At 34.4% G+C, this 13,676-nt stretch overlaps 1 protein-coding gene across 6 annotated transcripts in view; it reads right to left on the reverse strand.

The window, feature by feature from the left end:
- The window catches only part of LOC109449507 (serpin I2), a 161,162-nt gene that overhangs the window by 79,150 nt on the left and 68,336 nt on the right, over positions 1–13,676 (reverse strand). For all 6 annotated transcript variants that reach the window (XM_019735864.2, XM_074327410.1, XM_074327411.1 and 3 more), the window contains 2 exons: positions 8,254–8,418; positions 4,975–5,090 (listed from right to left, as the gene is read on the reverse strand). In XM_019735864.2, the coding sequence (XP_019591423.2) occupies positions 4,975–5,090; positions 8,254–8,418 (281 nt within the window). The remainder of the gene's footprint in view (positions 1–4,974; positions 5,091–8,253; positions 8,419–13,676) is intronic.

Raw genomic sequence — 13,676 nt, forward strand, 5'->3', positions numbered from 1 at the left:
TTTGATATGACAGTTATCCTTAAAAATACCTTCAGAATCTACACTGTATTTCTTACTTTGTCCATTTCAAAAATAACTTTTTTTAAGTCTGTACTTTTTGCCAAGAGTAAAATTAAAGCACAGAATGAGCCAATTTTAAGGTCATTTTAGGAGTCTGAGTGATTTGTTCTTTATCACATTGAAGAACTTTACAAGTTCCATTCTACAACCCACATTTGAAATCCTGAGAGTACTGCCACTGAGTCATTGTGTCATCTTGTGAAGGTGACCATATCTCTAATTCAGAATTTAAATATAATGACCAATTCTGTGAGAACAAAATCATCTTATCTGTCAAGTGCAAAAAATGCAAAAAAAAAAAAAAAAAAGCAAAGAAATGCAAAAAACACAAAACTTCTTTTAGGATGAATGAGTTAGAAAAATAACTTTTACTAAAACTTACCATGTAAAGAACATGGAAATTGTCAGGGAAAGAAGAAAAAAAACAGTCAACTAGTGGTTCCCTTCAAAGTTAATTGTTCATGTGTGGTTAGTTCAATTTTTGAAAACTTGAGAAGTTTAGAAGTTTTCATTCTGATTCTTATCCTCATAGTAGAAACCAGTTGAGTCATACAGGATTATAGTTTCTTACTAAGGTAATTATTAAGAATTTAATATTTTTCATAGGTAAGTTTTATTGTTGAGAAATTTTAAATCCCTAATCTCATTTCATTTAAAAAATACTTTTAGAAATCAAATTATATCAACAGCTATTTACTGAGCACCTGATTTTTTGAGCTTTGTGAAGGATACTGCAATACATATTTTCAGACTATTTGAAATTATGTGAAATATTTTCTTTTTCAGTAGTTGGATAAGTCTTGATATTTTACAGAGATAAAACTTTCATAAACAGTGATTTCTCCTTTAACAGAAAAGAGAGAAATAAAGTGGAGGAAACTAAGATTCTGAGTCTATTTTTATAGAAAGTTGTTAAGTATAGAACTTTAGAGATTTAGGGCAGGATAAAATGTTAAACTATTACAATTATTTGATTTTATTAGAATATACATATTACATAACTACTTTAAACAAATGCAAAGATAATTGATCATTCATTCATTTAATTTTATCAAAATAAATATGACCAGTTATTTAACAAGGTGTTTCTTTTAATTGACCCAATGTCAATTCACAACTTTGTCTCTGAGTATAACTTGCTTTAAATGATAAGAAACATATTTCTAGAAGTTCTGAATTTGGGGCTTCTTTTTTCTGACAGAATATTCTCTAGACATGAATGACCATATTTCTAAAAAACCAATAGCATCTCGCTAAATAGGTTTTGCTTAGGACAGTTTCACAGTGGCATCTACCATATCCTGCCATGTATGTGTTGACTCCCGTTAGAATGTGTTACCACCGACAGCAGGAATCATGCTTCTTCACATTAAATCCATCATAGTTCCTAACTCAGTGCTTGCCATCTAAGTGCAGTTTAAAAATATTTGTGGGACTTAGAGGGGAAAAATAATGGTAAGCTAAAACTTTGAGGTATTGTTGATAAGATGTGTTTTTTATGTGCTTCCTCAAATGCACAGAACTGATTCAATACCTTTGATTGATATGAATAACCTACTCAAATTATTTGTTTAAAAGAATACAGTTGCTTGCCCATAAATTAATGACTTCATCTGCAACTCAGAAATAATGGAAAGAGCTTGGATTTTGGTATAGAATTCTCACTCAGATGCCTATTAGCTCTGTAACCTTAGACAGACTATCCAACCTCTTCAAGCCTTGTTTCCTCCCTCGTAAAAGAGGATTGATAAAATTTAGCTTTCTGATTTATTGTGATGATAAAATGGATTTGAATATCTACTCTGTGTTCCTCTTATTCAGAGTGTGACCACAAATAATTAACATCTCTAATCTTCAGATTCCTTGTCTATTCAATAAACATTAATTTAGTCATTCAATAAATATCACTGAGCATGTAATAAGCACCAGAGACTATATATGCAATATATCATATACATACTATATATGTTATATATATGTTTATTAGCTACTAAGCATATAACATACATATAATGTATACATAAACATATATATTTTACATACATATATATTATACATAATGTATACATAAACATATATATATATATATATATATATATATAACATATATATTATATGTTATATGTATCTGTGTTAGATAAAATGCAGGAAGCTAGAACACACAAAGATACAAAGAGGGTATATTTCCATCCTGGGAGCAAAGGGGGATACCCTGATCGAGAAGATGTATGAATGAGACTTGAAATAGGAATAAACATAGGCCACATGAAAAAATATTTGGAGATGGATTTCTAGATAAGACGAGAGAATAAAGGCATCAGATGTGAAAGAGTCAGGATTGTATGGGAACACTGACAACAAGTTGTTACTTAAGTTTAGAATGTACACAAGAATGAGTAAGAATGAAACTAAGTATAGGTCCAGGATGGTGGGATTTCAATTTATTATGTAGTCACTCTGGAAGGTGTCAAACAAGGAAGTAACATCGATAGACTGCATTGTAGGAAGAAATCCCTATAGCTAAAATATGCAGAATGTACTTAAGAGGTAAAGGGGAGGGGGCATTACTAGTGGAAAAGACAAATTGGAAGGTTGTGACATTCATGAATGTAAAAATGATGCTCTAAATCATACAGTTGTAGTAGTAATAGGAATAAGTTTGAGAAATATTTATAATATAAAATAGATAAGGCTTAGTAACTACTTGTAAAGATAAGTGAGAAGCAAAAACCAAGATGGATGGCTGAGTCTAAATCTAAGAGGAGAAGCAGTTTTGGAGAGGGGAATAAATAATACATTCAGTTCAGACGATGTTGAATTTTGAATTGCAGTCAGACACTTCCAGCAAGCAAACGTATAGTGAATTTGGAGAGATAATAGCTAAAGATAGAGATGTGAGATACCTATAAAATATTGCACACCTCTCAAGATGAAACTACAGATTAAATTAGATAATGTTTGTAAATCGCCGAGTGCTAAAAAGCTTCATGAATAAAATAAATGGGATGGCATATTTAGATACCTAACTCAATAAACGGAATTTTTATTCCATTCTGGGCAAAATTATTAACCAGTCTCTTTATTTAGATAGAGACTGAAGTTAAAGTTTCAGTTTAATAGTTTCCTCTGGGTTTTAAAGAAAGCTTAATAAGCTAACTGTCAGTCTTCTAGTTATTTCTTCTCTAATCACTAAACTATTAAGGAGTTGTCTTAATGAACCATACTTCCCCAGCTATAACCAAACAGGTGACTGTCCTCTTGCCTCTTTTGTTAAATGCTTGCTGGTATAAAGGTCCCTGCAAAGATCTTCCAAAATCCATCTTAATATAACGTCTCTGACTTAGGAAATACAATTTTTAAATCCAACAATATTAAGTGAAATTATATACTTGGGAATGTATTCACTAACTTTCAATTTCAACTAAGAGATCCAAGTCCTGACAACTTTGTGGAAGACGGAAAAGATGGAGAAAGATGGGAGGAGTGATAACTGTTCCTCCCCGAGATTATAGAAACTGACCACCCACCAATATGAATCAAAACATTGGGTGTTCCTTTAAACCACTGTTAGATGCCTCTGTATATCTAATCTTCAAAAATTTTCCCCTATAAGCAATCAAAAAACCTTATATTTGATGTTAATTTCTAACTATGAATAACTAAAAATATATAATTAAGACAACAGTATCTCTAAAGTTTTGCTTACACTGATTAATTTCTTTAATTTTTTTGTTAGGTTCAAAATTTAAATTGGATCAGCTGTATATAGCACATCTATCCTGCATCTGTCCTGCATAATATCCTGCATGATATTAAAGAATTAAACTTATTCATTGCATAGCCTAATGATAGAAATCATTAGGCCATGATCTGTTGGAGTGGTTATGAGTCATTAATGGATCATGATTGTTTCCAGGGATGTGAAGAAGCCTGGTCTTTCAAAGTGAGGATTATATTAGTTCTCAGTAACAAGTAGAATAATCTGGAGTATACTTACTTTTCTTATAGTCAAACTTCCCCTGAAAACTAAGCTGTGTGTGGCATTATGTTTTCTAGTCTACATACGCACATTTGCATTAGAAGAAAATCCTTTCATATGATTGACAAAAATCCCCATCTATATACTACTAGTCTTCTAGGTATAAAAATCTGATTTAATCCTAGCTTCAAACCATTAACATCATAATTCTATAGTGAATAATGCTGGGCAAATTACCTATTAGAACAATATTTTGTGAACTGTTGAATTTATGGACAATGTATTTTCAAAACATCACACTTTAATTTTCCTAGTACTTATACAATGCCATAGAAAGGGCCCTGTTTATGACCCCTTAACTCTCTCAGGAAAAAAAAGGAAAGAAAAGTAATTTTCCTTGTAATGAAATGGAAGGATTGCTCCTTGAGAACAGTAAGTGGGCTGTGAAAGGCCCTTCTCTGCACTGATAGGAAGGATGTACTAACACAGAATTGAGTGGGCTAGTTCCCTCTTGTGCTGCAATTTAAAATAAGTAACAAGAGAAGAAGGAACACATTTCTTTTACAGTGGAAGGAATGTCATTTACATATTAAGAATGTATTGCCTATAAAATTTGGGCAAGTTTCGGAGTTAATATTCAGGATATGATATTATGTCCTTATCTGGAATGGTTAAAGAAACAGACAGATTCCCAAAGCCAGGAGCAAATCCTATAACACTTCTCAAAGCTGCTCAAGCAACATGATCTTAATACTATTGTAGTCACTAAGCAAGCATTCAGTCCAATCCAAATAGAGTTTTACTCAGCTAGGTCACCAGCAAGTTAATGACTCAGAATCAGTCAAAATTACTATGTTCTTTTTCTTTTAGATTTTGGCTTAAACAAGAATATTCACCTTTTAATTTCCTACTATTTTGCATGAAGAATATCCTACCTGTCCCAGCCTATAACCAGTGTTGTCTTCTTAAGAACCAGAATCTGTGAAATATCCACAGCTCCCTCTTGCCCAACATTTAGTACGTGGTGACAATATCCATTGAAGTCCCATACCTTAAAAAAGAAAATTAAAATCACCTTTGAGACAAGAAAAAAAAAAAAAAGTCATATCTTCTCCAATGAGTAGAACAACATGGTGTAATAAGTTTATTCTAAATTCTTGTGCTTCCATTCTGGACTAGGGTAGATTCACTCAGGATATGCAGTAATTAAAAAAAAAAAATCTCTCACCATTTAAATTTTGCCATTATATTTATTACTCTATGTGTAACCCTATCAATCTATTCTAATAATACTGGATTCAAAGACTAAAAAATTAGTGTGTATTTTTAAGGGTGGGTATCAAATGAAAATCATGAAAAGCCACAGTTTGGAGACTTTTGCAACTCTGGTTTTCGTTCTAAGTATGTCTATCTAAATTTTGGTTTCCTCATTCACGACACAGGAACCTTACTCCTCAGGGATACTTGGAATTTTAAAAATATAATCCAGAGCCTGAAACATGTACTAGGTTTCCCACCATCTGCCAATAAAGCCTCCTGTTGATAGTGGGTGCTAGACCCAACGCTACAGAGGCACAAGCAATTGTAGTTTACCTCCTTAGGCAATGGTGAAGACATAGACCCAATGGATGTGCTATAAGACAGAGCATCTTAGGACACCAGCAGTTAAAACTAAACCTTGCTATGAGACATTGTTGGTACATCACACGAAGGGCAAACTGGCACTGTCAAACTTAAAACGCACATACCTTTGACTTGCAAATTCCACTTCTAGAAAATCATCACAGAGAGACACTAAAATGTGTGAAATGGCATATTTTGGAGAATATTCTTGAAGTATTTTTATAAAAGCTAAAAGATTTGAATCAACTTTGCCGAAACAGACTGAATATCAGAATATATAATATCTATACAGTAGCATATAATGTAGCCATTAAGAAGAATGAGTCACCTCTGTGTGTCTAAGCTCTGCCAAAACTCAACCAGCTATGAACCTTAAGCAAGTTGGTTTATCTCCTTGGGCTTCAGTTTCCTCATCTGTAAAACTGGGATAATAATAGTACCAACCATACTGATGTATATGCGTGTGTGTGTGTGTGTGTGTATGTGTGTGTTTAAAATAGTTAGGACAGTGCTTTGTTCATAGTAAATATGCAATAAAAGTTAGCTAACAATTTTTGTTTGCATTTGTATGAATTAATGTCCAAGACAGGAAAATGCAAAATGCAGAACAGCATGGATGGTAGGCTGCCATTGAGTAACAAATGGTGCTCATAGGCTAGAAAGATGCGCAAGAAGTTGGTAGCCATGACAGCCACTAGTGAGGAGCTGGGAACAGAGTGGAGAAAGAGATTTTCTTTATATTGTATATCTCTTTTATTTATCAAATTTTATTGTATGTATGCATTAATTATTCAAAACATTAATTAATTTAAAAACAGATATTTCAACACCTTGATAAATAGGGCAATACATTTAAATCTTTGATTCCATAGGTATTGGTTTTGGATGATAAATGATAAATGAGATTGGAAAATGTCATTCGTCCTTGTTTCTTCTCAGAATACAGCCTGATTTATGTGTCCTATGTAGAGGTTGCCAAATTTCAGAATTCTGTTGTGCTGTTGTGATAAAGATAAATGTACCTTCAAAAGTGGCGATTATACTACTAAATTCACATTAACTTCTAAGATGCCAAGGTTTGAGCGGAGACATTGAGGGGTGCAGGTCTCCTCACCCATGTAATTTTTCCCCCTCTAATCATGGCTCTTACCAAGCCCACATAAAATAATACTGTCAAATAGGTATCGTGAAGATCTGACTGTCCCCAGATCATATCAAGTCCCTTCGTTGGGACCATTTTAGCAGCCATTTGCAGGTCTACTTTACCCTGGACTCTAAGAACAGTTACTTTCCAAGACAGGGGTAAAGGGAACCTAATCTTCTTCATTTTTGGTTTCCATCTCACACCCTAGGACTGGTAGGTGGGGCGCTTGCTCTTTCCTTTTGCCTAAGCCACAGTCTAATACTCCAGTTCCAGTTGTATCTGTTTTGTTCCACCTTGACTACTGAGATTGGGATTGCCCCATTACCTTCTCACATATTACCAGTTCTGCCATGAATTTGATTATTTTGTTTAAACCCGAGGTCCCAGTTGATAACTCATATCACTAACCTTCCCAGAGGCCAAGGGCAGCTGATTTCCAGAGAGTCTCATCGAAATGTGCCACAGCACATCCTTCACACTGACACAGCCAGCCTAGAATAGCCTGGAATTCTTGCCCCCAACTTCCAGGATGTTCTACCTACATATCCAGATAGCTTTCTATTACCTTCCCCCGAAATCTACCCAAATGCATCATACACCTTACCATGGAAGGTATGTCTAATTAATACCCTTCTGACTCCAGTTATGACAGAAGTTTGAAAACCATCTAAAACTTATTCAGAGAACTGTATCCTGTTGCCTGAGTGTCACAAACCATCTCCAATCAAGCACTGTCATTACCCTCAGAGCTAAGAAGAAGAAGGAAGATTCACTGGTGGGCATGATTTCAGATTGTAAGTATCTAGCTTTGAATGAAAGTTTGATCAGTTTTGCAAAGTAAAATTGCAATACCTTCCTCCCAGAAGAGATTAATAATAGTTACAAAATTAAAATAAAATGGAACCATAAAATCATGTTTGTTTAAGATGGATAATAAATAAGATTATGATTGTTCTTCTTTCTATCTGTCTCACTTACCTTCACATAAAAATGTAAATTACAACCTGGGTGGGTTTTAAAATATTAATTTTCTGCATCTATGCCATTTTTTAAAGCTGACTTACTTGCCCTGATTTCTCATTTTATAAACTGAGAAAAAGAAAACTAGAGACATTAACTGAAGCACATAAAAATTATTCAGGCCTCTTACTCTCCAAAGTAGTCCTATATACAAAAGATTAGAAAAGGCTTCCTATAATAAATAAGCCAAGTTGTTTTTATTCTAAATAATTTATTCAAAAAAATCATTTCTTCATTTTCTTACAGAGGTTTATTTTTCTAACAGCTTTGTTATTAGATAGTTTGGGTTATTTAGTTCTATTTATCTGGTCTCATCTCTCTTCTTGCCAGGCCAGAAAGGCAAAAATAAATATAGTCAAAGCTGTATCTCCTCACACAATATTTTAACACTTTTTATCTTCATAGAAAAGCATTGCTGTGTTCGTACCTTTACAGTCCCATCTGTGCTGCCCGTCAAAAGCCTTGTCTCATTTGCATCAAGGGCCATAGTGCTGATTTCTGCATTTCCGTGGCAACCAGTAAATTGTTTGATTTTCTGCCCATTGTTTATCATCCAGAAGGAAACAGTTGACCCCACATCAGAGCTGATCACCTAAGAGAAAATAACATTGTAAAGAAATTAAATATATCCCCAGAATCCATCATTTTTATTTTAATAAAAATATCTAAGCTGTACATTTTCACTACTGAGATCCCTCAACATTTAGAGACATGTTTTAAACATACATATTTTCTTTGTTTTTGTTAAGCTGACAACATCTCAATTTCTAGGCCGGAACTAAGGTAATAAAGTCATGATTCTCTTTATCAGAAAAGATAGGATTTTACTTGCCTTACCCACTATTCAGCTTAGTGTCTAGAGGCCATCCTGAAATTGAATCCTACTGAAAATAAACTTATAAATCTTTTGCATTTAAATGAGAAAACTGATTTTATTAGTCATGGTGCTCTGACACTATGTACTATGTGAAAAGAAACATTTCATTACATATCAGTTTCCATTTAGCATTCAGAAAAGAAAGCACTACCAGCCATTATGAGAAAAAGTTAATTTCAACAAATTGCTAGAGCTATTGCTTTTAATGCCATTAGTCTCTCTCTTTCTCCTATCTGAAAGTACTGTGTATATTTTTACAGCTAAACACAATTATTGATAGGTCACTAAAAAGAAAGAACAAAGGAAGGTTAAATATAAATGTGCATATACAGTCCAAGAGGAAGGCAACGAAACAAATGATAGTAAGGATAGGATTATATATATATATATATATATATATATATATATATATATATATATATATATATATAGTAGTTCAACAACGAGAAATCTTATCTTACAGTGGCAAGTAGACTGCTAATTTCAGCTCTAGACATTTAAGCACCCTTTAAGAGATGTATAAGTTTAAAGCATCTCACCAAATTGACTTTAGGACCCAAAAGAATGAAAGAGAAAAAACAAAACACTAAACATACAAATGTGTAGATAAAAACTTGCCTGAATCAACATGTACTTTGAGACAACATAAAGCATGTCTTTATCTGCATGTCTTGATTACCATTGTATAAATGTAAATTTATTATGAGTATGTTATATGTGAGTGCAACATTTTCATAATTAAATGGGTTAAAGTTTATCAAATGCATATGCAGAAGGCCTGGAAATTTGGCCATTAGGCATGCATGCATTCGTTCATTCTACAGACACTGAATATCCACTGTGTGCCCACCTCCAGGATGGCAGTGGGTTCGCTGATGAATCACTGCTCTCAAGAAATCTATAGTCTAAGCTTGTACATTAAAATCACCTGGGGAACTTTATTAACCACAATTGCATACCAGACCAGAGACTGATTTAATTGTACCCAAGAGGGGCATTTTCTAAAGAGCTTCCCCAGGTTATTTAAGTGTGCAACCTGGGTTAAGAACTACAGTGTTTCCCCAAAAATAAGACCTAACCATAAAATAAGCCCTAGCATGATGTTTCAGGATGACATCCCCTGAACATAAGCCCCAATGCGTCTTTTGGAGCAAACATTAATTTAAAACCCGGTCTTATTTTTGGGGAAACACAGTACTTGTCTAGGTAGAGAAATAGAAAAGAAACATAAAATGCCAAACAAATGTTACAAATTTAGAAGTATCACCCTGGGTGTTGTGGGGGCACAGAAGGGAAACCCCAAATTCACTCACTGGTGTGGGGAATGATGAGTAAAAGGCGAGGAGGTTTGATCTGGGATTGAAGATAGGAACATGTATTTATTGAGTGCCAAGACCTTTATATTCATTATCTTATTTGATCTTTATAAAAGGTCTGTAAAATAAATAATGTTACCACCCTCATGGGACCAGTGATGAAACTCAGATTCTAATCAGCTAAGTACTGCTCCCAAGCTTATGTAATGAGGTCTGAATCATCAGCTGCCTATGACAGACACACCATAAGGCCTCCCTTTATTCCAGCAGAGTATCCCAGATAATTAAGAGTTTACTTAGGAAAGAGAACTTGAAGAATATTCCAAGCATGAAAAATAATAAGAAATGTAATGGAGCCAAAGTGTAGTTGATGGGATAAATGGTAGAATATCAGGTGAGGAGCAAGCTGGTTATCAAGATGTTTGAAATCCCTGATGAGCAATGCCAGAGAATAATGAGTATTGTGCATAAAGTTCTTTTTTATTCAGAAAGGGTCCATCGCTTCTATTGGATTATCAGTAGGGTGTATAACTCAAAAATAAAATTAAGAACAATTGTTCTTAATAAGGAAGAGAGTGATATAGCATTTTTTGTTGGTTAGTTTATGAAGATTCCTTTGGCAGCAGTGTGGAGAACAAACTGGGGTTCTGGGAAAACCATCTGGAGGCTAGTGTAATACTCCAGGCAAGAGAGGATCACCTAAGAGAGTTCTGGAGGTAAAATGAAGAGGAGGGACTGGGAAAAGGGCCACCACTTAGCTATATTTATGTCTCAGCAACAAAAACATGATCACGAGCACATGAGCTCTCATAGCTTTTTCCTGAGATGACAACTATGAATCTGAACATTTCTTAAATGATGCAATACTATTTTTGTTACACATTCTCTCTCAGTGAAATCAAAAGTAGCCTAAATATTTATTATTGTTGTTAAGCATAGTGTAATTTCTAGAACAAACGACCTGAATCATTGAATTAATGTGACCTAACACTTTAATTATCATTGCACGTAACTGACTGTGTTTCTGTTTGCTTTGCTTTGTGCTATGAGCACTGGATGTGGAGGCAAGATGCCCGAGTCTGAATGTCCGTTGTTTGACCTTGGGCTTTTTACTTAACCTCTCTAAGCTTTACTTCCCTCACCTATAAACCAGAGAGAATCTTAGTAACTACCTCAACTGTTTTTAGACGTTTAAATAAGCCAATATTTGTAAAGCACTTAGGACAGCACATGGCATATAAAAATAAGCCATAAAAATCAGCTAATGTTACTATTCCATTTAAGCTTCATTTGTCTGACCCTTTATTTGGGCTGAAATCACGTTTTACACCCTAATCTACTTAAGAAAATATTTAATAGCTTTCTTCCTTCCAACCATGACAGGAAATATAGACAATTGCAATTTTAGAAACCAGATTTGTAGATGTACATTAAGATTTAAAATTATACAATACTTGTGAATTTCTTACATAATTGCTTAGGAATTTGGATTGTATTTATTAAAGATAAAACCATGAAAACATACAATTTCCCAAGCATAAGTGAAAATTTTTATAATGGTCTTTCAAGAAAAGGTTAAAGGTTGTGAGGATTTTATTTTTAAATGCTAGGCATTTCAGTTCTAAATGATGAGCATTCCCTGACAGAAAAAAAAAATCTAAATAATATAAGGTTCTACTCAAAGGAAGGACTTGCTTACTTGTTCAAGACTGGCTTCAGCCACATTACAAAGCATCTAATCATCCACCTCACCATTTTTACCTAATATACACATTCAATCAGAAATTAATAAAAATTTGCTTCTTGCTGCTTTGTACTCTCCCTCCTCTGCCCACCTGGCAGAGCCCCAACATACCGTGTTTCCCCGAAAATAAGACCTAGCCGAACAATCAGCTCTAATGCATCTTTTGGAGCAAAAATTAATATGAGACCCGGTCTTATTTTACTATAATATAAGACCAGGTATAACATAACATAACATAACATAACATAACATAACATAACATAACATAACATAACACCGGGTCTTTATTAATTTTTGCTCCAAAAGATGCAATAGAGCTGATTGTTCACCTAGGTCTTATTTTTGGTGAAACATGGTACTACTCAACAGCTTTCAGCATCTTTCTGTGTTCATTAAACAGTTTCTCATGAAATCAGAATCAATAATGACAACAGTGCATAGCCACCCAGATTTCATTTTATGGCAATCTGCCTTAAGGTGCAGGCTTCAGGAAAACAATGTGTTGAAAAACAAGGACTGACTATGTCACAACACACAACCAGTATTAACCAGACTCTACTGTCACTATGACAATGTTAGAATACGAGAATAACAAGGCAGACTTTCCAAGTATGGTGAGAGAGGGGTACATTTAACATCAGTTGGCAGGTGAAGGGAGTGATTTGACTATAGAACAGAGGGGACTTTATTTTTAGCAAGCTGTTTTTAATCAGTAATAAAGCCCACGATGAAATAGTGGCATCACATTCATATGTCACATTTTGATGATAGCAAATCTCTTTAAGTTTTCAGTTCATTCCTGGCTGCTATTCATCCGATCAGACAGCAGCCGATGCAGTCAGGGCCCCAAACTGCAGAGCAGAAACAGTCCTATCCTAGTAACCATCTGCAGTACAAAGGGCCTCGTGAGCAAACTCTTGTTCTGTGGGAAGCACACTCTACTTTATGTACCTGAGTTAATACCTGTTTAGGAATACACGGGTGTTTTTATCTCTCTCATCTGAGGCTGTCACAGCCAATCAGACAATCCTAAGAGAAGTGACACTGTATCCGTGTCCCTTAATTGTCTTCGTGCTATTCCAACAAGAGTAGACATTTTAATTGTCTTTTATATGCATCCTAAATTCCTAGGTCTAAGCAAGAAGAGGAATCAAAAATTACAGCATTGCATGTCGCTGGCTACCAAGGGATCAGGGCATTTGATTAAATTGCTGTTTTATAATTTTATTTTTTCAGTCAGTGCTATTTATGAGTTAATAACATAAAACAGGTTACCTCCTTTATTTTGCATCAAATCTCTAGAAGTTACATCTCTGTAAGTAAGGAGAATGATAATATTTCAAAGTCCTGATACAGAAAAAGGATTCAAATATTTAAGGCAGTCATTCTCCGTGTATAAATCTTATTTATTGCATATCACCTCTTCTTAGATTAATTTGTAATTTTCTCTTTCAAATTCATTCCTTAAATTTATGGAACACCTACAACACACAAGGTACAGGATCTAGGCACTGGAGATACAGTGGTGAAATATCCCTGCCCTTATATTTAGTGGGGGGAGAAGGGGAGAGATGCAACCAGATTATATATCCACACACATATATATATGCATGTATAAATACATATGTATGTATATATAATGTTTATATATAAAATGGTATGCATTCCAAAAAATATATAACTGAGAAGGAGGTAGAGATCATTTGGAGTGGGTGCAAAGTTCGGGGCTGTGGGAAGGTCTCCCTGAGAAATCATTTGAGGAAATACATGACTGAATGAAGGAGAAAGTCATGCAGGTACCTGAGTGAAGAGACTTCCCAGCAAAGGAAACAGCAATGCAAAGGCCCTGATGCAGTTCCATGTTCAAGGACTAACAAGGAGGCTAGTAAGGTTTAGGCAGTGAGAGGGGAGGG

This window comes from Rhinolophus sinicus, linkage group LG01, assembly GCF_036562045.2.
Source record: "Rhinolophus sinicus isolate RSC01 linkage group LG01, ASM3656204v1, whole genome shotgun sequence".
Taxonomy (NCBI): Eukaryota; Metazoa; Chordata; class Mammalia; order Chiroptera; family Rhinolophidae; genus Rhinolophus; species Rhinolophus sinicus.